The 23,202-nt window shown below is 39.4% G+C and overlaps 4 protein-coding genes across 6 annotated transcripts; 2 read left to right on the top strand and 2 right to left on the bottom strand.

Moving 5' to 3' along the window:
- Positions 1-129: 129 nt before the first annotated feature.
- Positions 130-2,759, bottom strand: dnaaf2 (dynein axonemal assembly factor 2). The gene is made up of 2 exons (XM_048227917.1): positions 949-2,759; positions 130-857 (listed from the first exon to the last, which is right to left on the bottom strand). Exons 1-2 carry the CDS (start codon positions 2,431-2,433, stop codon positions 297-299), a joined length of 2,046 nt encoding a protein of 681 aa, XP_048083874.1. The 5' UTR covers positions 2,434-2,759; the 3' UTR covers positions 130-296.
- Positions 2,760-2,794: 35 nt separating this feature from the next.
- Positions 2,795-7,468, bottom strand: LOC125284135 (kelch domain-containing protein 1). Its single transcript, XM_048227919.1, has 13 exons — positions 7,257-7,468; positions 7,045-7,115; positions 6,698-6,815; positions 6,479-6,591; positions 6,054-6,138; positions 5,887-5,970; positions 5,438-5,518; positions 5,240-5,298; positions 4,273-4,382; positions 4,086-4,158; positions 3,874-3,958; positions 3,550-3,602; positions 2,795-3,232 (listed from the first exon to the last, which is right to left on the bottom strand). The coding sequence occupies exons 1-13, from the start codon at positions 7,359-7,361 to the stop codon at positions 3,094-3,096; spliced, it is 1,176 nt and encodes a 391-aa protein (XP_048083876.1). The 5' UTR covers positions 7,362-7,468; the 3' UTR covers positions 2,795-3,093.
- Positions 7,469-7,803: 335 nt separating this feature from the next.
- On the top strand, positions 7,804-14,781 carry pole2 (polymerase (DNA directed), epsilon 2). Of its 2 annotated transcripts, XM_048227925.1 has the most exons (20): positions 7,804-7,886; positions 8,202-8,310; positions 8,788-8,888; positions 9,010-9,085; positions 9,178-9,255; positions 9,370-9,463; positions 9,751-9,825; positions 9,962-10,045; positions 10,130-10,186; positions 10,495-10,543; positions 10,727-10,799; positions 10,935-11,107; positions 11,280-11,369; positions 11,471-11,525; positions 11,765-11,824; positions 12,031-12,108; positions 13,867-13,975; positions 14,113-14,289; positions 14,464-14,531; positions 14,633-14,781. In XM_048227925.1, the coding sequence occupies exons 2-20, from the start codon at positions 8,243-8,245 to the stop codon at positions 14,649-14,651; spliced, it is 1,584 nt and encodes a 527-aa protein (XP_048083882.1). In that variant the 5' UTR covers positions 7,804-7,886; positions 8,202-8,242; the 3' UTR covers positions 14,652-14,781. The 2 variants fall into 2 exon arrangements, with proteins under 2 accessions (XP_048083882.1, XP_048083883.1); XM_048227926.1 differs by having other exon boundaries at positions 7,848-8,310.
- Positions 14,782-16,327: 1,546 nt separating this feature from the next.
- Positions 16,328-23,148, top strand: klhdc2 (kelch domain containing 2). Of its 2 annotated transcripts, none has more exons than XM_048227731.1 (14): positions 16,328-16,627; positions 17,074-17,314; positions 17,499-17,578; positions 17,679-17,796; positions 18,190-18,302; positions 18,498-18,582; positions 18,677-18,760; positions 18,943-19,023; positions 19,360-19,418; positions 19,652-19,761; positions 19,909-19,981; positions 20,250-20,337; positions 22,182-22,234; positions 22,660-23,148. In XM_048227731.1, exons 2-14 carry the CDS (start codon positions 17,078-17,080, stop codon positions 22,781-22,783), a joined length of 1,305 nt encoding a protein of 434 aa, XP_048083688.1. In that variant the 5' UTR covers positions 16,328-16,627; positions 17,074-17,077; the 3' UTR covers positions 22,784-23,148. The 2 variants fall into 2 exon arrangements, with proteins under 2 accessions (XP_048083688.1, XP_048083687.1); XM_048227730.1 differs by having other exon boundaries at positions 17,074-17,326.
- The last annotated feature ends 54 nt before the right edge of the window (positions 23,149-23,202 follow it).

The following is a 23,202-nucleotide window of genomic DNA, read 5'->3' as shown; positions in this document are numbered from 1 at the left end:
ATGATACAATTGTCAAACAAACTTTGAAGAAGTAATGCTAATTTAAAGTGTAACTTGAACTTCTGAAGAAGCTGAAAATTATAGCCTACACATCACAGGTTGTTTTTGCAAGTTGACAAAATCAGTTCTTGTAGGCTATCAGACAAAAAGGAAATCTTTCCATAATCATGTTATAGAATGACTTAATTTCCTCTCACTTTTATATGGTACATTTATGAATCTTGTGAGACAACTCAGAAGTAAAAGTTCAAACTCCCTGTAGGCTCACTATATTAATTCAAGTGTCGCTCAGTATTTCAGTCGAGCTCGTAAAGAAGGGAGTTCTGGAACACGAAAGCAGAGGACGTTGTGTGATCGCTGATGACGACCTCGGTCCCGTCCTCGGAGTTCATCTCGCGCAGAACTACTCTAGGCTGCTTGATGTGTTTAGTGCCAGTGAAGCTCTGCTCTTCAGGCAAGTCATCCTCGTCACGTTCCACAGCCACAGACACTCTTTCGCTGAACCGCACAGCTTTTTTGGCCTGTACATGACTTACCGTTTCATTCTTGTTACCGTCACTGCGTATGTCAGACACAAAACAAGGCGGCTCAGACATGTCTTCGCGTGTGCTCTGGACTTTGTCCTGCGATGGACTGTCATTCACATGGTGATGTGGGGCCACAGAGTTGTCGATGTCAGACAGCTGCTGAGGCATCACACTAGTGTTCACCTGTGAACCTGAGTCCTCTCGTTCCTCATCTTCCAGGATGGACTTGTCTGTATCCTGTGTTTCACCTTGAGCAAGGAGACTGTCAGAGATCTCTTCCAGTGTGTCATCTATTAATGAGCTTGCTGTAGCATCTATGGATGTGTCCACCTGCAAAGCATTGTTACAACATCAGTAAAAAAGACATTCACATGAAAGACAAATATGGCTACTTTCGGAAATGAAATGGTGAACTACTGACCTCCACCTCTCTGATTCTAGGTTCCTGTACAGACTCCTCTTCAGTGTAATCAGTGAAAGATTCAGCACTGGTAAGGTCAGTTGACTGTGGAGTATCCTCTTTGACATCTGAGGAAGATATATGCCGTTCCTTCTCAATCAATCTTGGCTTTGGCAGCCCACTGCAGTCTGACAAGAGTGCACTGTCCACAGTAGACTCCCCACACTGAACATTTAAACCAGACTTTTCAGTATCGGTTTTAATACACATGTGTTTGTCTGTCTGCAGGTTATCTCCAGTTGAAGTTATTTCCTCTGGCTCCTCAGTGATTGGCCCATTCAGTTCCCTTTCACCATCACCAACAGCAAGAAATTCCAGGCTCTCTGAACTCAAAGGAGATTCCTTAAGAGGAAGAACTGGCAAGGTGACAACCAGCTGTTTCTTTTTTTTGTTGAACCTGGCCAGTCCTTTCTTTTCATCCACAGGGTAGGACAAGTTAAGCTTTAGAAGGTATGCAGGCTTACTGGATTTTAAAAAAATCTCTTTTTCTGTCACCTCCAGGTCAGCATCCGCCGCAGACTTGAGCAAAGGCAGATCAATGGTAATCTCTATTTCTCTGGGGCGTGGGCTGGGTGCAGAGTCTCTGGAGCACCTGTAGTCTTGTAAATCAACAACTGACCTGTATTTTATAGTGTAATGCGGTTCTGTAGGATGCTTCTCTGGTTCTATGGGTTGCTCCTCTGAACCGCAAGTTTGTATGGTTTTAGCAGGTTTCGTGTGTGTTGACTGCCCACCAGACAAGCTCGTTGTATCGTTGTTCATTGTTGACAATGTCTCGCCCTTGTCATACGGGTAAGGGAATGCGAAGGGATCATTTTTGTCCGTAACTTTTTGTGTTGTTTGTTGTCCAGGTGTTGGCTGCCTTATCACAGCTGCATGGGGTGCACCTTTGTATTTTGTCTTCAGAATTTTCGTGTTCTTCCTATCCAGCTTGACCTTGAACGAGTTTTGTATCCCGTCCATTGCAGTACTGTCGACAAGTTCCATGAATCTATCATTTTTACTTGCCATGTGGAGAGTGTCAGGATGAAAAACGACGTCGTATATCATGTGCTTGTTTCCATTCGAATCCACATCTAACCTTCCTGGTGTCAGACTGTATGGAAGTGACCAGTTCAGACCTTTTCTGCCATCTTCGGCGACGGCTTTGCACTCTGCGGTTCTGATTAACTCATTTGAACAGATATTGATGAAGCACTTCTGCTTACCGTCACTGGTTTTCAGTACACGAAAAGGCTTCGGATGGAGGAACTGGACGTCCATGCCCCTTTCCTTTTCCAAAAGCTTTATTTCCTCCTCGTATTTGTTCTTGTTTTCTGGATTTGAAATTTCTTCTGCATATTCGTGTAACATTTTCCGAAAAGTTTCATCCTTCAAAGCTTTGCTCAGACGGCTTATTTCGTCTGATGTCAGATCCATCTCTTGAAGTTTCGAGCCAAATTCCATTATGGTAACGGTAACGTTAATCTAATTCTAGCTGTTACAGTGGAAACTAGCTAGTTCTAACTTTAACGTCAACTGTTAACGTAAATAAGCGGTGGTTTGCGCAGGCCTAGGATGCAACAAACGAGATTGAATTCATAAAACCCGAATAATATCCAACTCTACGCTCATTTGGTAACTGTTTGTTATATGTTTACGTTTGTGTCTGTATCTAGCAACTATTTCAGCACCAGCGTAAGTATCTAACTTAGGTTAAAGCGATGTTAGCAAGCTACTAGCATAAACAAAAGTTGTGGTAGCCATGGGAACATTACCAACACGCTTTCAGGTAACTATGGTAACATCAACACATTCCACAAACACATTCCACAAAAATAAAAGTTATTTATTCCAATGTATAATCATTTTGGACATGATATGAAATAAAGGGTCCTTCATGAAATACCCTTGATCACTTATTCAGCTAAAAGTAGAATGTATAAAATAAATAGTAAACATTTTAAAATGCTGAAACCATACACAACTCATATGATATGTGCATCTTTTGAGGATATAGGTTTCAGAGCAGTACTTGAGGAGACTAGTCTCCGAGTTGATTAGTGTGACGGACATGGTCTCGTCTGTACACACATTTAGCTGAAAAGGAGGTGCCTGAGGTAAAGCTCACATCTGATCTGGTAATTTACTTGCTGGTCTAAAAAAAGAAGTCCGTTTTTCTACAGCCCCCCTCAGTTTTCTTGGCAAACAGGGAAGTTCTTTCTGAAACACTGTAGACTTTCCAGCAATGAAGTCTTCACATAACCTAAAAACAGAATAGGGAGTGACAATTTCAAAAGATCACACAATAATTGTTTATAGCCTACAGGCCTACATAGGCCCTATCACATACAGTATGCTGAGAGTAACCTAGTGATTACTGAAGTGGAACTCCACAGCACTAAACTTAAGTCATCACTGCAGTTGTAAGGACTGGATACTATTAGTAGGCCTACTGAGTGTACTGAATAAGATTTCCCCCTAATTTTAGTTAGTGTTAAAAAGAGGCAGACAAATTCAGTGATCAGAAGTATCACTTCATCATTCAGTGTACCGCCATATGAATTATATTAAATACATTACCTTAGAAGGGGATAGGGCTGGGTTTGGAAAATTAATGCATCATTGCAATGGCCCTGAGTAAAGAAATACATATTATTCATTGATGACTGACACAAAAATATCAGTCTTCATAATAGCCTACTGTGCAATGTGTCATCATTGTAATATTGCAACTGTAGTATTCATTTCTATTTTTGATTTGTGATATGACACATTTCTAGCTGCTTTCAATGTGTCTAACATGCTATTTCAATAAAGTGCCATTAAAACGTTAATTGTTCCCTATAAAGTATGTTTACACAAGTCTGAACAGGAAATTATTGCGAAGATGGCTTGGATACCCACAGTGTCAACAAGAAGGATGTAGTCACGACTTCCTCCAAATACAACGACGTCAGAGTCCCTGCCCAAGCATGCAGTATGCCATAGCCTGACATAAATAAATTAAAAAGTTCAATGGAGAGACCATGAGGCAGAATTGACCATATCAAGTTTATACTTGTATGACAACAAAGCCATGTGTAGATAATAAAGGTTGTACACTTGTATGGAACTACCTTGGCTTGTCCTTGTAAGGGTGATCCAGTTCCTTCCATTTTTTCGTCTCAACGTCAAACACCCAGCCATCACCTATTCCCATGTAAATTCAATACATAGATTTACATCATATTTACAAATATTGCATTTGGTATGGTATGGTAACATAAACTAAAGATGTTTAATGGACAATGGCCTTTTACTTACTCATGGGTTTGCAGTCATCACTTAGTCCCCCAAAAAGGAACAGTGATGTGTCTGATATGGCTGTGAGGGTATGCCATGAGCGCCCCACAGGAAGAGCAGAGATAGGAGTGCTGGAAATGATTTGAATGGTGTATTAGTTACTCATTACTCTTGTATTGCAAGCACACAGTAGCTGTTATTTATACCAGTATCCATTCCCCTAATGTGTACCATTTCCCCTAATGTGAACACTTGGGTATTGCAATACTCGTAATTTAGTCAACTATGGGTCACTGACAGAGGTTATAAAAAACTTGGTCACCGCACACTCTATCTCTTTCTTCTAGTTTATTGACACCAATGTTTTGGCCTGTTGGCCTTTGTCAATACCCTGGAAATCCAGAGTTCTCGCGAAAGCACAATTTGCCAATGAATAATGATGCACATTACTTTTTCCCCTTGCATTGCGAGGAGCCAATCACATCAGTGTATCTGATATAGGCAGGCCATGAGGCGAGCTAAACAGATGACGACAGCGCTGCAACAAATCAGTTAATAACATTGGTCGTAGTGTTATCCAATTGTGTTGAAGTCCGGAATCAGTCAGTAAACATTGGTCATAGTGTTATCCAATTGTGTGCTGTGAGATTTTCAAATGCATGCTTGGTCCCGCCCCTCGCGTTGGGCCATTTTCATTATTCGTGGCCAGACCCTTAATCTTTTTAGATTACCAGGGTCTGAATTTAAAGAACCCAGTGTCAAACAGGGTTATTCTGGTGTGCAATTAGACTAGATCCAAAAAACTGTAATCAATTATGATGCAAACAATTACAACATACAAAGGGAGCTTATCATTACCAAGATATGAAGAGACAAGAGTGCATATAAATTACATAATGTACAATCAATAATATCCAAATCTTCAAATTGCATATTTACTGACAGGGGTTATCAACTGAGCCATTAAATGAAATGATGTCAACCTTACATTTCAGACCATGTCCAGGATTTCAGATCTAGGCAGAAGACATCACTTGTTCGAGTCTCCTGCAAAAGATAAAAGGGTGGTGGTGGGGGGGGGGGGGTCAACCTCCTTCAAAATGTACAGTACTAATCACGTTATTACATGGTTGTATGTATTTACTGAAAGGACACCTGTATATTGTTTACAGAAGTGACCACTGACCATGACTCTGCCTCCACAGATGTATCCCCTGTTTCCCAGAATAGCACTCGCATGGGCTGCTCTTGGAGCAGGAAGATGACCCTTTGTATGAGAAAAAAATATGATCACACTAACTTGCAGCAAAGTACAAAAATAAGGGTTGGTCAATAAAAAGGTAAGTTATACATCACATGATATAGATGTATTTAACATATCTACAACTAAGTATTTATATGCTCAATATTAGATAGATAGATAGATAGATAGATAGATATATGGTACAGTATTGGTTGTCAGCAGGTAAGATATAGTTGCACATTATGTACATTAGGAAAACCTCCTTTCCAACACCTCAAGAAACATGCTAGATTATTTTCTAATTTCTTTTGTATTTATTCATGTAATTTTTTAAATGTGTGTTTTTTTCTTTGTACATCAAATAATGTACAATATGAAAAATAAAATCTTACAAAGGTGCGTGGTTGACTCCAGCTGTTTGTTCGTGGATCAAACACATGAACTTCATTATTCCATCCCCAAAATACATCCTCCATCTGAAATAGATGTAAATGTCACTGATAGCATTGACACTTTTCTTTAAGTGTTAAATGTCATAGATTAAATGATTTGAGCTCACCCATGATGCCTCATCTACAATAAAGTTTCTGGAGTTGGTGAGCTCACTAAGGAGTTTGTGACCATAACCACCAAAGTAGATTGTCCTGAAAAACATGTCAATGTAAAGGAACTAGCATAAACAACAGCAAATACTGACAAAATGAAAACTAGTTCTAGAACATGGCACTAAAGGACATTTTAAAGTCCCTCGTTATTTAAGCAAGCAAAGTGCTCATAAGAAAAGCAAAGTTGTAAGTCACAGTTATTCAACCCTTGGTCTCTTGGAATTTTTGAATGCGTTGGAATGATTGCTATTCTTTGAACTAACACAACACCTGGACTGTTCAATTGCAGGTCAATGGGAAAGAACTGCTGTAGAAAGAATAGGCTTTTGCAACACATTCCGAGTTAATGGAAAAAACAAAAAGGTTGTAATTGTCTTACCTGTCTTGATGAACCCAACAGGACAGTTTATCTCGGGGCGATGGCACTGACCCCGTTTCATGTTTCCTCTTCCTCCATGTGTATTTTTTATCCAAGAGGTTTACAGAGTAAAGCTATAAAACACACATGATAACAAGGACCATTTTCAGTATGATCTCTTGGAACTTGAAGATGATATGAATCATTAAATGGTAGAAGAGTAAATATTTGTCAACTAACCTCATTTGTCTGGCCATGATCACCACAACCTCCAAATATGAACATTTCGCCACTGAGTGAGCATCCACACATGCCTGACATGGATGGTGGGATCTCTCCAGCCATGGAGGCAATTTCCCTATACATAAAAGTATGTGTGTTAAAAACACTGGGACGTGAAGGCATATGCTACGTTGCGAATCATTCTTTTAGACTAGAATTATAATTAATGCAATTTTATTATTGAACATGTCAAATAAGCAAACTCATCATAAAAATTTCAATGTAAGCAAATACTGTATTTTAGGTAAATATTTGTATATATGCTATGAGTTCGTATAAAATACTTTTCTGAGACAACCTCTTACCAAACACCACTGTCCAAGTCATATAACCAGATCTCATCGTTTGGGAGGAAGATTTCATGTTCAGCAATTGACTAAAGAATAAAGAAAATAAAAGATCACAGAGCAGAGACCTTCACTTAGATTTGTATTTAATTCAGCCTTCAATTCACAAAGGGTGTTGATACAGCTAGACTTAACCACAATCATAACAAACCACTACCCAGTACACTCACCACGTATCCCCCCCAAACGTAGAGGAAATTGCCCTCTACAACAGTTGTGTGTCCACTTCTTTCACGGGCCACGAGTTCCTCACGATATTCACTTTGCGGCTCCATAAGCTAAATTTCAAATTATAATTCTGTTATATCCCATGAATAAGAATTTGTTTTCAGTCATCAAATGCAGCGAACGATTTGACAGGTCGAAACAAATAAGAGGAGGAGAGGAGGGTGATTTACCAAAGATTGTAGATAGGCGGAGCCAAGCCTACCAAGGCAGGGAAGTGGGGGAAAAGTCTGAACGTGCGAAACTTTGTATTCGCTCTACGCTAATATCTCCCCTGTAGCACCTCTTTACAAGATGGATTTATATCATTTATATTTTAATGTGCTTAAGAAAAATAACTAGTGGCTTTAAAGACTTAAAAGGAATGCTTCCGGTTATATGAAAACTGTTATTTTGAAAAAGATCCAACCCTCATTTTGGTCAAAACAGAAAACACTGTCAACAAAGATATTTCACATCCACTGAGATACACTAGTCTTGTTATGTACAATGGCTGTTTGGTTGTTATTTTTACTTCGTTTCCTATCACTCTGGTTTATCCATTATTTCACCTGTTAAAGTAACATGACAAAAAGGTAGAGACGTGTTTGTTATCGTGTCCTGCTATAGGCCTACTTTAGATAGAGTGTTCTCAGTTAAAAATGCTACTGAAGAAGTAGCCAATCTTGCCATTTTAAGCATAGGCCTATTCAGCATAGTGTAATTTTTGCTGTCGCAACACCTTCCTTAATAGCAGATACTTTTACAAGGGACTTAAAATAGTTCAGCAGCTCAAACTAAAAGATCATGCCTCGCATGTCATTTATGCTAAATTATTTGCCTAGTGGTCGAGTGCATGGTCGCCACCCTGACAAAATATCTTTGTATTCTTGTCGGAAACCTGAACACAGAAGCGGAAGTTGAAATTTAGCGCCAACAGTTAAAGCTGAAAATGGATGTACGGAAAGTGAAGACCAAAGTTTCTTCGGGGTTCAAGATGCGGGGATTAATGCTGCGACCGTATGTAAAAAAATGTATCAAATAAATGCTGTTTTAATGATACCACAATCATGTTCTCTCTGAAGACAAATACTGTTCCAAGATATGCCGCACGCTGTAGTTGTTGTTAGCTCTGTGCTCACCAGGTCACTGTCAAAAATGGTTAGCACCGCTAATATAGCCAGATGGACAGTCAGTGTATTAAGAACAATGTTTTGGATTGACAACGTTACGCTCAAGGATACAAAATGCAGGCAGAAGACTTTTCCTGAGTTGTTTTTATTGGAAATGTGTTGTCAACATGATCACTCTTTCCTTAAAACAACCATGAGCACCCCAAGTTCATGGTCATTCTGTGTAGACAAGGAAAATGCCACACATACGTGTTGAAATGCTGTTTAATAGGCTTATTAAACCTGTGTTAATCCTGTGAATTAGGATTGAGTGTGTACAGCCCTGCTGGGATCAGGTATTGACAACTATGATGTGCGTTCACAGGGAAGCCAGCAAGTATTTATTGGAAGTATTGGAATCTGTGAGTGAGACTGATCTGAATGATGTCATTGAACGCATACTGGATGCTGTGGAAAAACAGCCATGTAAGGACACATACTGGTTTAGATTATGAAAAACTGCTGTTAGCACTACTGGTAACATTACAGTCTATTGTTGTGTCTAATGGCTCATTTTTAATGAATGGACAATTTAATCCTTTGCCAGTATCTTCTAGCATGATTGAACTGTCTGTCGTGGAGACAGCTGTGCAAGACTGCAGTCAGTCATGTGATGAAACTATGTAAGTTTACATACAGACAACACAGCCTGTCACTACATCGGCAGTGTTTATTTTTGTTTTGAAAGTGATTCATTTTGCTGTTGTGTTTGTAGAGATAATGTTTTCAACATCATTGGAGCCTTCGATGTTCCAAGATATATTTACAGTTCAGAGAGGAAGAAATTTGTACCGTAAGTTCACACAGATCATACGCATGACCATTTTCCTTATGATGTGCATGTGACCATGCATTCAGTTGGATGCTAATCTCTAATGCTACTGTATGATTCTGGTTCTGTTAACAGTCTCAGCATGACCACACATCCATCACCCAGCCTCTGTGGTGTGGCCAGGGACAAAGCTGAGCTTTTCAGGGAACGCTATACCATCCTACAGCAGGTCTGGCGCCTCAACCAACCTTCCCTTTTTAAAAGTCTATAAGTCAGAAATTATACCATGCATTGAATCAGAAAGCATTGGGGTTTTAATATCATGGTATGCAGTATACAGTGCAGTCTGATATATTCATTCTGTAAATTTTTGTTTTTACACTAAGTCATTTGGCAAAGCAAAGCATTAGTGGGGCCTTTCTCATGTAGGAAACATTCTGTTTTTGTTGTTGTTTTTGTTGTTGTTGTTCAGCATAATGTTACTTTTTTTCTGAAATAGTTGTGTTATTTCCATAGCGCACTCACAGGCATGAACTTTTCACTCCTCCTGTGATCGGCTCAGCTCCTGAGGAGGGCAGAAATAAGTTCCAGGTAATGTGACCATCATGGAACATTTGGCATAATTTAGCAGAAACAATGGCACCTCAACAAACATAACAAAGATGTTATGAAATAACACATTAAACTCTAAAGTTCTTTAAGTAATTAAGTCTTACTTGATCTATAGCTGAAAACGGTGGAAGCACTCTTGGGAAGCACGTCTAAGCTGGGAGAAGTCATTGTCTTGGGCATGGTAACACAACTGAAAGAGGTAAAGCAAAGTTAGTCTTTTTGTTGTTGTTTTTGACACTGATTCCATGACCTCCTCATGTTTATCTTTATTTTTCATCATCAGGGCAAATATTATCTTGAAGATCCAAGTGGCACAGTACAGCTGGACATATCGAAGGCAATATCCTTTGGCATTCAGCAGTAGTTTTGTAGGACATGTGTTTACGTTTTGCATAGCCAGGGGGGTATTCCAAGTATGTGGTTTAGTGACAAATCTGGGTAAGTTAACTCAGTAAGAGGTAAACCTCCTAATAGAAGAGCTGTATGGCTTCATTCTCCTGACAAAGCAATGCCATAGGGCTCTTGTTGTAGGGGGTTTACCTACCACTTACTCTGAGTTAACTTATCCAGGTTTGTCTCTAAACCACATACTTGGAATACCCCCCAGTTTCCTGCCATTGTCGTTGAGTACCTTAACCCTCTCCTTACCAGTTCCACAGTGGTCTTTACACAGAGTCCTGCTTCGTTCTTGCTGAAGGTAAAGTGTATATTATGCTATTCAACTTTCTTAAGATGAATTTCCACCCAGTATGTGTTAGAAATGAATTGTCACTACATCGCATCGCAATTCTTGCTCCCAAAACATATTTTTTCTTAAAGCAGTCACAGTTCAATGAGTAGTTACTGTTCTTAATTGCCCTTAAATGTACTTATTATATAGGATGGTATGAGGATTCAGTTTTCCATGTAAATGCTTTTGGATTTCCACCGACTGAACCCTCCTCCACAACAAGGTAATCAGACAAACACATTTCACATGCCATTTCTTGGTGCCTTTACCGTTTTTGGCTAGTACTGATGAATGTTTGATAAATGCATGTTAAATGTTTATACTGATTATTACTGTTTATTCTCAACTCGTTCTACAGAGCTTATTATGGAAACATGAACTTTTTTGGAGGCCCCTCCACCACCTCAGTCAAAACCTCTGCCAAGCTGAAACAGCTGGAGGAAGAGAATGAAGATGCCATGTTTGTCATTGTGTCTGACCTGTGGTTGGACAATGTAGAGGTCCTGGAGAAGATTCACACTATGTTTTCAGGTATTGTGATTTTTTCCTACTTTGATAAACCACACGCATGGTAAACAACATGCATGTCACTCTTCAGTGTCCTATCTGAGTAAAGGCAAAACAAAACTTTTGTTTAAAATTGCTATTAATTTCTGGCTGATTGTTTTCAACGTAATGAACAGTGTCTGTTTGGCCTTTGTAGGATATTCAGCTATGCCTCCCACCTGCTTCATCTTCTGTGGCAACTTCTCCTCTGCACCATATGGAAGAAACCAAATCAAATCACTGAAAGGTGTGTTTTCAAAATTATCTTGATATGAAATGCATAGCACTGGCACCTCTGTTTTGTTTTTTTTAAGATGTTTTAGTTTTCGATTTCTTTTGTCCTTATAGAATCATTGAAAGCTCTTGCTGATGTGATCTGTGAATATCCAAACATCCATAACAGGTATGTGTACAGCCCTTGAATGTTTTTGTTGTCCTGTTGAGAAGTCATGTAGATAGATAGATAGATAGATACTTTATTGATCCCCTGGGGGAAATTCATGTAGATGTTCACAAACTAAATGTGTATCTTGCTCTTGTTTGGCTGTATGTTAAGATACACAAGTCTCCAAGCCATCTTGTTTTCTAAGCATATTGGAATCAAGAACCTTCTAACAGACTTTTTATCCTATGAAACTGCAGTAGTCGCTTTGTGTTTGTCCCTGGGCCTGAAGACCCTGGTCCCAGTGCAATCCTGCCTAGGTAAGAGTGCTACATCCATTTTCTCCAGTTACATGTCTCGGATAGGGCCTTGAGTGTCATATAACATGTTTGAGAATATCTGGAATGAGATTTTAGTTCCATTGACTGTTCATATTAGAGTATTTTGATAAACAGTCCGAGTGGTGTGAATGGTTGGATTGTTTTGTAACATTTGGTGAATGTGTCTGAACAATAAATACTCATAGGCCTCCACTGGCGGAACACATCACAGAGGAGTTCAGACAGCGAGTGCCGTTCTCAGTGTTCACCACCAATCCATGCAGGTAGAACATCATCTTTCCATGGTCATTTTAGACATTAATGATATGTCAGATGTCTCAGTTTTGATATTACAGTTTCTCAGGCTGATGCCGAAATGGCATACTGTACACTGCTCGCATACTGATCTTGACTGAAAAGTAGTAAGTCGTACACACAAGTAGTACATCAGTATGGCATTATGGAGTCTACTAGTCTATGCTGTGGTGTGTGTAACGATAGCCAGCTGGTATGACCCGGTAGTTGTGCAGTGTGTAGCCAGCTGGATCAGTCCGGTAGCTGTGCAGTATGTAAATCTCCCTCCCAGCGCCTTAAGAGACAGGTTGGTGACAGACGCTACCACCCATTGGTTTTAGCCTCCTTGCTATTGATACCTTTCTTAATATAGTTACCTTTCTTAATATAGTTATTTATACATAGATATATAGACTTCTTGCACTGTTGCACTGTTTGACTTACTCGTTTGACTTACTCATTTGCACCATCACCATGACACTCATTCACAAAGAGCACCTTACCTTACCTTATGCACAGAGGACCACAGGCTCAGTCCCTGCTTCAGTCATTGCAAGCGCACCTGATTGATTAATGTGGATACTGTTTTTTAGAATTGATTTAGATTAAGTTTTATTTAGTATAATTTGTATTTTAGTATATAAGTATATTCTTTATCTTCTACAGTCCTGCTTAGTTGTGTTTTTTTTAATATTATATACTTTTAATTACTTTTTCTGCTGTTAGTAAATGTGTGTGTGTATGTTGTCTGTATGCTACTGTGACCTTGAATTTCCCCTAGGGATCAATAAAGTATTTATATCTATCTATCTATCTATCTATCTATCTATCTATTACACCAACCTCTCAGTCTGAGGTGCTGCAATTTGCAGGTTTAGGCCTGGGCAGATGCATGTTACATGTGCACGACACAGTCTTTTCTAGTGTTCTAGATTATAGGACACAACAACAACTCTAAACATGCTCTGTTTGGAGGTTCACTGCAGATTTCTTTGCATCGGACATATAATTCATATAATATCAAGTCTTGTTTTACTTTTTCTGCCAGAAGGCAGCTAGTCGATGCCACATTTCTCCCTATTATTGATTATGGTAATCTGTTGTACATGAATGCCACATCACAGTGTTTTCAGATGTTGGATGCTGTGTATCATGGAGCTTTAAGGTTCATTTTAAATTGCAAACCCCTCACTCATCACTGTACAATTTACTCAAAAGTGAATTTGCCCTCTCTGTCAAATCGCCGGCTTACTCACCTTTATATCTTCATATATACGGCCATTATAGGCAGGCTCTCATGTTACATATCCACATTTCTTTCTTTTAAACAGAGTACTTATGGCTTAAGGTCTCAGAACACTATTTTATTGAATGTACCTCAAGCCCGGAAACATTGTTCAAAAAGGCTTTCATGTTAGCTGCACCTTCTACTTGGAATGACCTACAGAAAACTCTGAAACTACAGTGTCTAATTTCCTTAAAAGACTTTAAAGGTTATGTTAAAGCCATAGAACATGAGTCCATCCATACTTGCAAATGTTTTAATTAATGGCACTTTTATTTCCACTGGAATGCACTTGAGTTTGCCTCTTTTGTGTTTGTTATATTAAACTATCATTAAACTATCTTGACCAGGTCTCTCTTGAAAATCTCAACAAGACTTACCTGGTTATATAAAGGTTATATTAATAATAATAATACCATATACCTGGTTTGTTAGACTTACCAAATCTGTTTTCCTTCTCCAGAATCCAGTACTGTAGCCAGGAGATCGTAGTGATCAGAGAAGACTTGGTAAACAAAATGTGCAGGAATTGCGTGCGCCTGCCAAGTGGCAATCTGGATATCCCAAACCATGTGAGTAATCCTGTCTGAACCTTTAGAGTGATTTCATGTGCACACAACATTGAATGCTTTCCTTAGCCCTGTTCATATTAGGGATGTTCATTTATTAACCATTTAATGTTTCTTTTTTTGTGATTGATAAATTGCAGTTTGTGAAGACCATCTTGTGCCAAGGTCATCTGAGTCCTTTGCCGTTGTATGTCAGCCCAGTATACTGGTCGTATGACTATGCGCTGCGGGTTTACCCTGTTCCAGATGTCGTTGTCTTTGCTGACAAATATGACCCCTTCAACATCACCAACACAGACTGTCTCTGTATTAATCCGGTATGTCATTTCTGTGAAGAAAATGGAGATCTCAATACTACGCTCTTATTATTAACTTTTACAAGGTTTCAGTAGAAAAATCTGGCATTGTTGTCTATTTCATATATTTAATCCATAACATCTACAAAAAGTGTCAGTGATTTATTCATTAATTTGCATGTTTTGCTATTTTAGGGATCATTTCCCAGAAGTGGCTTCACATTTAAGGTGTACTACCCCTCTAATCGAACAGCTGAGGACAGGTATAAAATAAATGTTTGCGTTAGTTCTGCCACTCAGATCTGTTTAATGCTGATTTCTGTTGACAATCATTTGTAAATGCTTGCATTTGTTGTCTTCACAGCAAACTTCAAGGACTGTAGCAGACCTGGCAATTCAATATCTTGTTGTGTGACTACACTCTTGTAAAATATTTTTTTCTAGAAATGTCTTTTTAAAAATATTCCATTTGTTTTCATGTCTGTTTTGTTGTTACTGTCAATAAAGGTGTATAATGACACTATAAAAAACAATCTTTTCATATTTATTTTTTAAAAGATTCTCTCATGTTTAGGTTACTAAAAATTGAAAGTAAAAATGCAAGTGTTCCTACTTTCGGGCAGTGAAGTTAAAAGCATGAATAAAGAATGTGACAGTCTAAAAGCCAGTCACTTGAATGAAATATGACAAACTTGTTGTGCCCACATGTCAATACTAGATCAGTCAATCTGATTTGACCATGAACAAATTGCAACAGTAAACATTCAAAGTTTTATGTAAATGTTAGGGACATCCAAATAAAATACTAATTGTGTACTGTTATATACGTAGTGGGTCAAGGTAAATTCATAGGTTTAAATCTGGGGCTTCTGAATATGCTATTTTCATGTTCAAGTTTAGTCTGTACATAACTACGGTATTCTTTTACATAGGCATCAGATATGACCAGTTCTAAATGTGTATATGCACTCTGGAGTAACCCTTACACAAAAAACATTTTTTTCTAATCAAAAGTCAATCAGATTAGTTGATTTTATTGGTCACATACATAGAGATACTTTGTAAAACATGTAGTGAAATGGCATTTAGCTGCTCAACTTTCCTGTGGAGGTATCCCTAACTATAAGTATAAAGAAGAAAGATTTAAAATAATTTAATAAATAGATTGAGAGAAGGGGGTAAAAAAATGCAGTGTGGCAAGTCCATGTAATGTATTTAGAGTGCTCTATGTATTCAGGGTGCGGATGGCTTGAGGAAAGAAAGTCCTCCTCAGTCAATCATTCATTATCACAGAATTGCCATTATTTATTATCACTGAAAATCAATCATCATCACCACACAACGTTTTATACAAGACCAAGCTTGTATACGTTTCCATGTAATCTATGCTCGTCTAGTCGAACTGACAAAAGTACTTAAATGTGTAGGGGAAATTGAAGTGACCTACAGTAATGATACCCGTTAGCCTGACGAGCTAGGGCGCGTCTAGATTTCTAGGCTCTTGCCAGTGGCACTGAGCACAAGCGCACCTATCAAGCCACATCAAGTCACTTATTAAGTCATACACCCAAGTCATCAAGTCATGGTGAGGGTTCAGGGTCAGTGATTTTCTCATTTTGAAAAACAGATTGTGTGAGTGCGACCATAACCATTAACAGTTGAATTTAGACTGATTGTAGAAATTATTTGACTATGCTAAAGATGAAGGATAGGCTATACCCCTCATTAAATTTCTGAAGCCAAATAATCAGATTATTCTTGGAAAAATTATAACATCTTAGATTTATAGTCTCATTTTGTGAGTTATTCTTGTTGGCACAACCAGACACAAGAAATGTCATTAAGAGTTTCAAATTAAAAGTATCTTCATAAAACCTATCAAAGCATTTCAATTATTTATGAATTAGGACATGTTTTGGCGATGCTAAATCTTTAATTTGGTGGTCCTGATCATGCAAATTACCTTTCAAGCCACCCAAGACTTTTCATCTCGTGTTCAGGTTCGGTTCTCACTGTCAGTGACATCACATGTATGGCCAATCTGGGGTGATACCACTCACTTCCGGTCCGGCCTCCTGCAGTTAAACAAATATAATTTGTTCGCCTTTGTTGCAATTAACTCAATCCGATCCACCACGGGCTTGTTTTAACAATATTTTTTGGCGCGTTTGGTCTCAAGATTGCAGGTGGTTCTCCTTTAGTGTTCGTAAACTCCAGTGCATGCAGCTGCACTAGGTATGTAGTTAACCTAGTTTAACCTGCTAGCATTAGCTAGAACGAACAGCAGCAGTACTGCTTACAGTAACGTTCACGTTATCAACATTAGCACGAACTGAAGAACGTTTGGTTGGTTTAAACGGTAAGAATACACCTTAAACAATTTGTTAACCATACATATTACACCGCATCCGTTGTTTATGTATGTGTTGGTTCGTATTGCCATTTTCTTGTTGACATGCCTGCTGCTGCTGACATGTGCATTTGTTTTGATCCCTCAAACACGCTGTGCTAACGAAGACCGCGACCTTATTCAACTAGTATACCATTACTTGACTGTGGTCGAAATTCTCAGCCTCAAGTTTATTTTGAATCAGTTGTTTGGGTGTTGGCATAAAAAAAGACCATGGGTAGCCTAAACCTAGCCTTAAAGCATTGCTAATCGGATGCTGCCATAGGAGTTCAGCTAGCCGTTGAGGAAATTACAAATTGCACATAACTGCAATATTTGTGTCATCACACCAGCAATTGATGGATGATTAGAGGAGCTTAAATTTCACCTTGTGAATTGCTTTGATTGCTTATCAGGAGCATGGCCGAGATGGAGGACGATTTGCCTGATGGTATGCCCAGAATAGGGCCTGATGATGACGAGGATTCTGAGAGGGATGAAGATGAGAGAGACTGGGTGGTGTGGGATGAGGAAGAAGAGGAGGAGGTGGTGGTAGACTCTGATACACACTTGTCAAAGGTGGACACTCCTCCAGAGCGCAGTGGTCACATCGCTGTCGTTGATGGAAACTTCATGTATGTGTGGGGAGGATACAAGGTATGCTTCCAAGTAAGGCTTAAACATCAAGGTTTGCCACTATTTCTTTATGGGAACATCTTGATTTTTTTTTTTTTTTTTACTCAGTTGAATAATTTAACTCGCCTAATTGATTTGCAGTAGTTGTATTTCAGTTAATGCTCGATATTGAAAAATTCTCTAAAAAATTGTTCCCCTCAATCAGAATGCAGAGGCTATGGGGCTGTTTGAACTGTATCTGCCCAGGAGTGAAATGTGGATTTACAGCATGGAAACTGAAAGATGGTAATTATTTTGTATTATGCTGTTCAGATTTTATGATGGGTTTCATTGGCCTGAAGTGTGTAATTTCTTTGAGTGTCATTTAATGCTGGTTTCTCTGCAGGAAAATGCAGGAAACCGAGGGTGAGTTGCCAGCCTCCATGTCTGGCAGCTGTGGTGTATGTGTTGATGGCATTCTCTATCTGTTTGGAGGACACCATACCAATGGAAACACCAACCTAGTAAGTCATACTTAAATACAGAAACCATTTGTATTGTAAGACTGATGTGCATCTTTCATTTGAGAATAAAAATATTCTCTGACTATTGCCCTTCTATGCTTTTATTCGCTATTTTGCTTTTGTTTATGTAAAGTACATTGAATGACCTCTGTGTATGAAATGCGCCATATAAATAAACTTGACTTGACTTGTAGTCATACAAAAGTGGGATATTTAATTAAACCAACCATTGAGTAACCAAAAGCATACGATTGTACTGGTAATATTATCTATGACCTTATCCCAGTTATTGGCTTATCTTACCTGTGTGACCTGTAGGATCATGTGGTTAGCTAGATGGTAAGCGGTGGTTGTTGTGACTGTGCCTCTGCTATGCTGCCCCCTGCCCCTCAGGTGTATCGTCTTCCTCTGAGGTCTCCTGTGCTGCGCTGGGAGAAGGTGGCTAATCTCAAAGGCCTGGCCCCCACCTGCAAAGACAAATTGGGCTGCTGGGTGTACAAGAACAGGTGAGGGACAGAGTAAAATACTCTACTGTTAAGTCAAGTTCATGGTAAGTATTTACCCACAAGTCCAATATGGCCGTTTCAAAATCACAGTGGTCAGGGTTTAGTAGAATTGTAGAATGTCACCATTATGAAGTTGAGAATCAGTCTTGTGAATTCTTTTCTGTTTACTTTTTTGGTGTATGTTTCAATCAACAGCTTGGTGTATTTTGGTGGCTATGGCTACTTCGCACAAGAGGGTCATAGAGGGACCTTTGAATTTGATGAGACTTCTATCATTATGGTGAGTTGTTAAATGTATTAGCAGTTGGGACAAAAGGGCATTGTACATATGAACTTTGGTGTGATATTTATTTATGTATGTCTTTTTGTCATAGGGCAATCATATAGCACGTGGCTGGAACAACCATATCCACATTCTGGATTTGGAAACATTGACATGGAGCCAGCCAGTCACAAAGGTGGGCCCAGTTGTATGTTATAAAGTCAAACCAGTCACACAATCATTACCTGGTCAGTCATGTCCTTGTTCACAACCATTTGCGGGTCCCTTTACTTACTCTTCTATTTACATGCATTGTGTAAATAATCTATAGGAGTGAATAATTTATGACCGACCTTCCTTATCTCTCCCATTGTTTAGGGTAATTCGCCATCTCCGAGGGCAGCTCATGCCTGTGCAACTGTTGGCAATAGAGGATACGTGTTTGGGGGTCGATATATGGTGAGTTGATGAAGTTGTTAAAACATGTTTCTTTATCCTTTAAAGCAAAACATATCCCAGAAGACCATTTATGTTATTGTGTGAACAGTTTTCTTTTGACCTAGTCTTTTGTCTGGGGTGGCTTTTTCTGTGTAATGAAGGTGCATATACTTTTGTGTGTTTAAAATCCTTCACAATCATGGAAGATTACCCATTTAAGTCCACTGAAGTATAAAGGAACATTAGTTAACAGTGAGTCATTTGTCTAGTAATAGACTTGTCCCATTTTGATGACTTTCCCAAAGTCATATTTGTTGTGCTTGAATTGTGTACTGACTATCTGTGGTCTTCACCCAGAATTACCGCTTGAATGACCTGTATTACATCAATTTGGACACTTGGGAATGGAGCGAGATGTAAGTTTATTTAAGCAGAAAATGAAAATGAGAAAATGTTCTGCTTACACACTCACACAGAAACAAGGAAAATGAGAAATATACTCCCTATATAATGCTTAGTGTTCAATCAGTATTTAAGATGACCTTAAACAGCAACAGCTCTTGTTATTGTCAGTACTCACGATTTCCATAGGTTAGCACCATCTCCACCTGCATTGGTGTGTACTGAGCTAGTATTCCTGTTTTCCTAGGTCTGTGCCCCAGAATGGTCCGGTAGGCCGTTCCTGGCATTCCTTCACACCGGTGTCCCAAGACCACATATTCCTGTTTGGTGGGTTCACCACTAACAGACAGACACTGAGTAAGTATGGATGCAGTAACAGTATAGTTATGCTTTTACAGAATCCTGTGAGTAAATGTAATTAATTGACATGTCAATGTAAATGTCTTTCTCACAGAATAACAGCTCTTCAGATTTTTTAACGTAGCTCTGAAATTTTGTCCACAGGTGATGCCTGGTTGTACTGCATCAGCAAGAATGAATGGAAGTCCTTCAAGCACAAGCATTCAGAGAACCCAAGGTACTAAGGCCCTGTAAATTTCAACAGCTGATGGCTTGCAAACCTGGAAAATGAAAACAGACTCTCAGCTGCAGGCTAATGTGTTACATTTTGTAATGTCTGTCTGTTCTCAATTACTATTTCAGTTACAATGGAAAAGTCTAACAGCTGTTAGGTTGAAGCATTAATGCTTGACCTGCAAGTGTAGTTTGGTAGTGCACCTTAAGGGCCTGTGGGCTCTCTGGTTGCAATGGAGGAGGATGATGTGGTGTGTCTCTCCCTGGTGCAGGCTCTGGCATACGACGTGTTATGGCCCAGAGGGAGAAGTGTTTGTGTTTGGAGGCTGTGCCAATAATCTCCTGTCCCGTGAGCGAGCCGTAAGTATCCATACCCTCCAAAATGGAATGAGCTCTTCAGTGTCCAGTCCTATTGTGCACTTAACTAGTAAACTGTATAATGAAAAATTGTTTTGCATGTTACATCCTTAGCCAACAAAAAGTGTTTGCGCAAAATCATTAAGTGGTACGTGTATAAGCAAATATTTGAAGAATTAACTTTTTTGGGGGACGAGGGTTTAAAGGCTCTAAGCGAGTGATGTCCCTCCCCTCCCTCTTGTGCAATTGAAACTCTTCTAAACGATTGTCTCGTCGGTGACTAGCTGGAACAGTTTGTTGTTTTTATGGTCCAGGCAAGGCCGTTTTTGGAGCCTGGACTGTCCAAAGAGACCATGTGTTTTTGGTTTTTTTTGTGTATTCAGAGCATAGGCAGCTAGCGGATGATGAGGTGATGTTTGCTGTATGTGACAAATTTTCTTTAGCTTAGAAACGGCGTAACATCACTTAGGGCCCTATTATGACAAAGCGCATCGTCACTCGTCAAAAGCTCATTCAAATTTAGTAGGATGTCCAGTCCACATTGGGAGGGGTTCGTTATCAAACGTCGAGTGCATGGCGCAACAAGGTGTTCCTAGGTTTTTTAATCAGTCAAATGGGTGTGTTTGGGGCATAACATCATTTAAACCAATGAGAATGACATCCGTCATTCCCTTTAACGGCGCAAAGCGCGATGTCAAATAAATGCATCGGTATTTTGACATTCTACGGCGCATTTGAAGGAGGCTGCTTGTGAGACCATATGGAATATCATTTCACTGAACCATGCTTTACTAAAACCTAGCATAGCCTTCATGCATTTGCACTCGTCTATTATTTGAACTCATTGGCAAAGTGAAACTAACTTCACCAAGGTGTCAGTCAACGACAAGACAGTTATATGTAGTTACTTTCACTATTGACTGACAATGGGTTACCATCGAAAACATAGGCTGAAAAAAGCAACACTTTTTTTTCTCAACACAAATACAAATATTGCTCAAATGACTAAACAAAACAACATTCATCCTTCAGAGGAGAGGAATTGCTTATATCTCGTGACAGTGCGTCTTCAGCTGTGCTCCATACGTGTCTCTCGCCTCTCCCCTAATCACTTTCAACCGTCATTACCAATTTGCAAATGATGGTGAATAACTACTAATGATGGTGTACAGTATTTCGTAATATCTTTATTCTAATTATGTTTCCCATTGTAATCGTGCAATTTGTAATGTTTTGCATGGACGTGCGCTGGTGTGCGTTCATGAATGATCGAAGGATGGTGCGTGCACCTGCCAATATGACTGTTGACAATGCACTCTTAAAATAACATATAAACAACTCGCCATAGACTTCTGACCAGGTGTACAATAGCGATTTTTAGACAATGCGCCAGGCCACTCCCTAAGTTGTTGCCACACCCCTGGGCGCATTGTTTAAAAAATAAACATTGTTTAAACTTTGCGCGGAGGGGGGGGACGAGTTTTACGCCATGCGCCAGGGTGTAAAATACAGCCCTTAAAGCTTAAAGCGCCTTTTAAGTAGAACTTGTTTCCTGGACCGAAGCCTTGGCATTGCTAAATGTTGTAAATGCCACCTTTTCCCCCTGAGAGTATTCCACCCTGTCTAGAGTTGCTCTTGCTCCTATGTGAACTTAATGGTGGTGTTGAGTGCTAAGGTAAATTACATGACTGAGTTTACCTATGAATTACCCAGGAAATAAATAATTGAATGTACAACAAGCAGTCGGACTGTCAAACAGAATCATGTTACTGTTTTGAATGTGCCTTTGCCCTCGGTCTGAATTGACCTGGCAGCAGTACCCCTTGATGATATCATTATCTTAACAGGCCCACAGCAATGAACTACTGGTGTTCAATGTCCAGCCCAAGACATTGTCGAGGTGAGTGAAGTCTCTGAACTCTGTTGTTGTAGACTGACCCACATTCTTGACCTGTTGTTCCATCAAATCAAATTACTGATAAAACAGGCCATTTAATCAATACGGCAACTGGTTGCCTCAGCCTTAGTCCATTATTTTTTCATGTCAGGACAGGTAGATCTGATTGTCACAAATAACAAAGTTTGTGAAAACAAATGTGGTCTTTGGTCCTCTCACATCATGTAACATTTTGTCCTTCAGGGCACCTCGGGTCAATCAAACAAAGAACCCCTGCATTCATTTCCACATCATTTTTTACAAAATCATCTTAGCATGTCTGAGTAACAACAGTAATGAGCTGATCATACTTCATATCACTTGCAGTCACTTATAATATCACTTGTAACTCTGTATCCTAAGACTGTGAATGATTTGCTGCTCCACAGGTTGTGCATGGAGGCAGCTGTACAGCACAGAGATCAGCTGGAGACCATCTGGGACTACCTGCCCAAGCATCTACTGAACAGCCTCAAACAGAGGATGAGCAGCGTCAACACCATGGGCTCCTAAACAGAGCAGGCCACTGACACTCTTGGATGTATGGTATTTGTGTGTGTGTGTGTGTGTGTGTGTGTGTGTGTCTACTGCCGCAGTCTTGCCCCTAGAGGCTGGAGAAATTACTTGGTTGCCTGCGAGTAAGCATTGTTTGTTATCAGAGGGCAGGACACGATGACAATTCAAGTCACAGCGGTAGAACACGTCAAAACAAAAGGTTGTGATAGGAGGGATTTGTACCCATGTCCACTTGCCTCGAGTCCCTTTTATTTTGAAGCAGAAAGATGCCAGTTTTGTGAGGATGGCTGAGTTGCTTTTCTTTTTGAATGCATAGTTTTATTGTGTACATATGTCAAAATATATTTATATATATTTTTGTTCTTGTGGACTTGCTCTGTGCTGCGTGTGTATTCTGAAGGTGTGCAGACCTATGT

Source organism: Alosa alosa, chromosome 19 (genome assembly GCF_017589495.1).
Source record: "Alosa alosa isolate M-15738 ecotype Scorff River chromosome 19, AALO_Geno_1.1, whole genome shotgun sequence".
Lineage (NCBI taxonomy): Eukaryota > Metazoa > Chordata > Actinopteri > Clupeiformes > Clupeidae > Alosa > Alosa alosa.
The sequence above is the reverse complement of the archived record's forward strand: the minus strand, read 5'-3'. Positions and strand labels throughout refer to the sequence as shown.

Excerpts from the sequence above, each read along its gene's own strand:
- dnaaf2 (XM_048227917.1), bottom strand. The coding sequence starts at position 2,433 with ATGGAATTTGGCTCGAAACTTCAAGAGATGGATCTGACATCAGACGAA. Across the intron at positions 858-948 it reads CTAGAATCAGAGAGGTGGAG|GTGGACACATCCATAGATGC; the intron begins GTCAGTAGTTCA and ends AATGCTTTGCAG.
- LOC125284135 (XM_048227919.1), bottom strand. The coding sequence starts at position 7,361 with ATGGAGCCGCAAAGTGAATATCGTGAGGAACTCGTGGCCCGTGAAAGA. Across the intron at positions 6,592-6,697 it reads ATCATGGCCAGACAAATGAG|CTTTACTCTGTAAACCTCTT; the intron begins GTTAGTTGACAA and ends TGTGTTTTATAG. Across the intron at positions 5,971-6,053 it reads TTGTAGATGAGGCATCATGG|ATGGAGGATGTATTTTGGGG; the intron begins GTGAGCTCAAAT and ends CATCTATTTCAG.
- pole2 (XM_048227925.1), top strand. The coding sequence starts at position 8,243 with ATGGATGTACGGAAAGTGAAGACCAAAGTTTCTTCGGGGTTCAAGATG. Across the intron at positions 9,464-9,750 it reads GCTATACCATCCTACAGCAG|CGCACTCACAGGCATGAACT; the intron begins GTCTGGCGCCTC and ends TTATTTCCATAG. Across the intron at positions 14,290-14,463 it reads ACTGTCTCTGTATTAATCCG|GGATCATTTCCCAGAAGTGG; the intron begins GTATGTCATTTC and ends TTGCTATTTTAG.
- klhdc2 (XM_048227730.1), top strand. The coding sequence starts at position 17,078 with ATGGCCGAGATGGAGGACGATTTGCCTGATGGTATGCCCAGAATAGGG. Across the intron at positions 18,761-18,942 it reads GGAGCCAGCCAGTCACAAAG|GGTAATTCGCCATCTCCGAG; the intron begins GTGGGCCCAGTT and ends CCCATTGTTTAG. Across the intron at positions 22,235-22,659 it reads CAGCCCAAGACATTGTCGAG|GTTGTGCATGGAGGCAGCTG; the intron begins GTGAGTGAAGTC and ends GCTGCTCCACAG.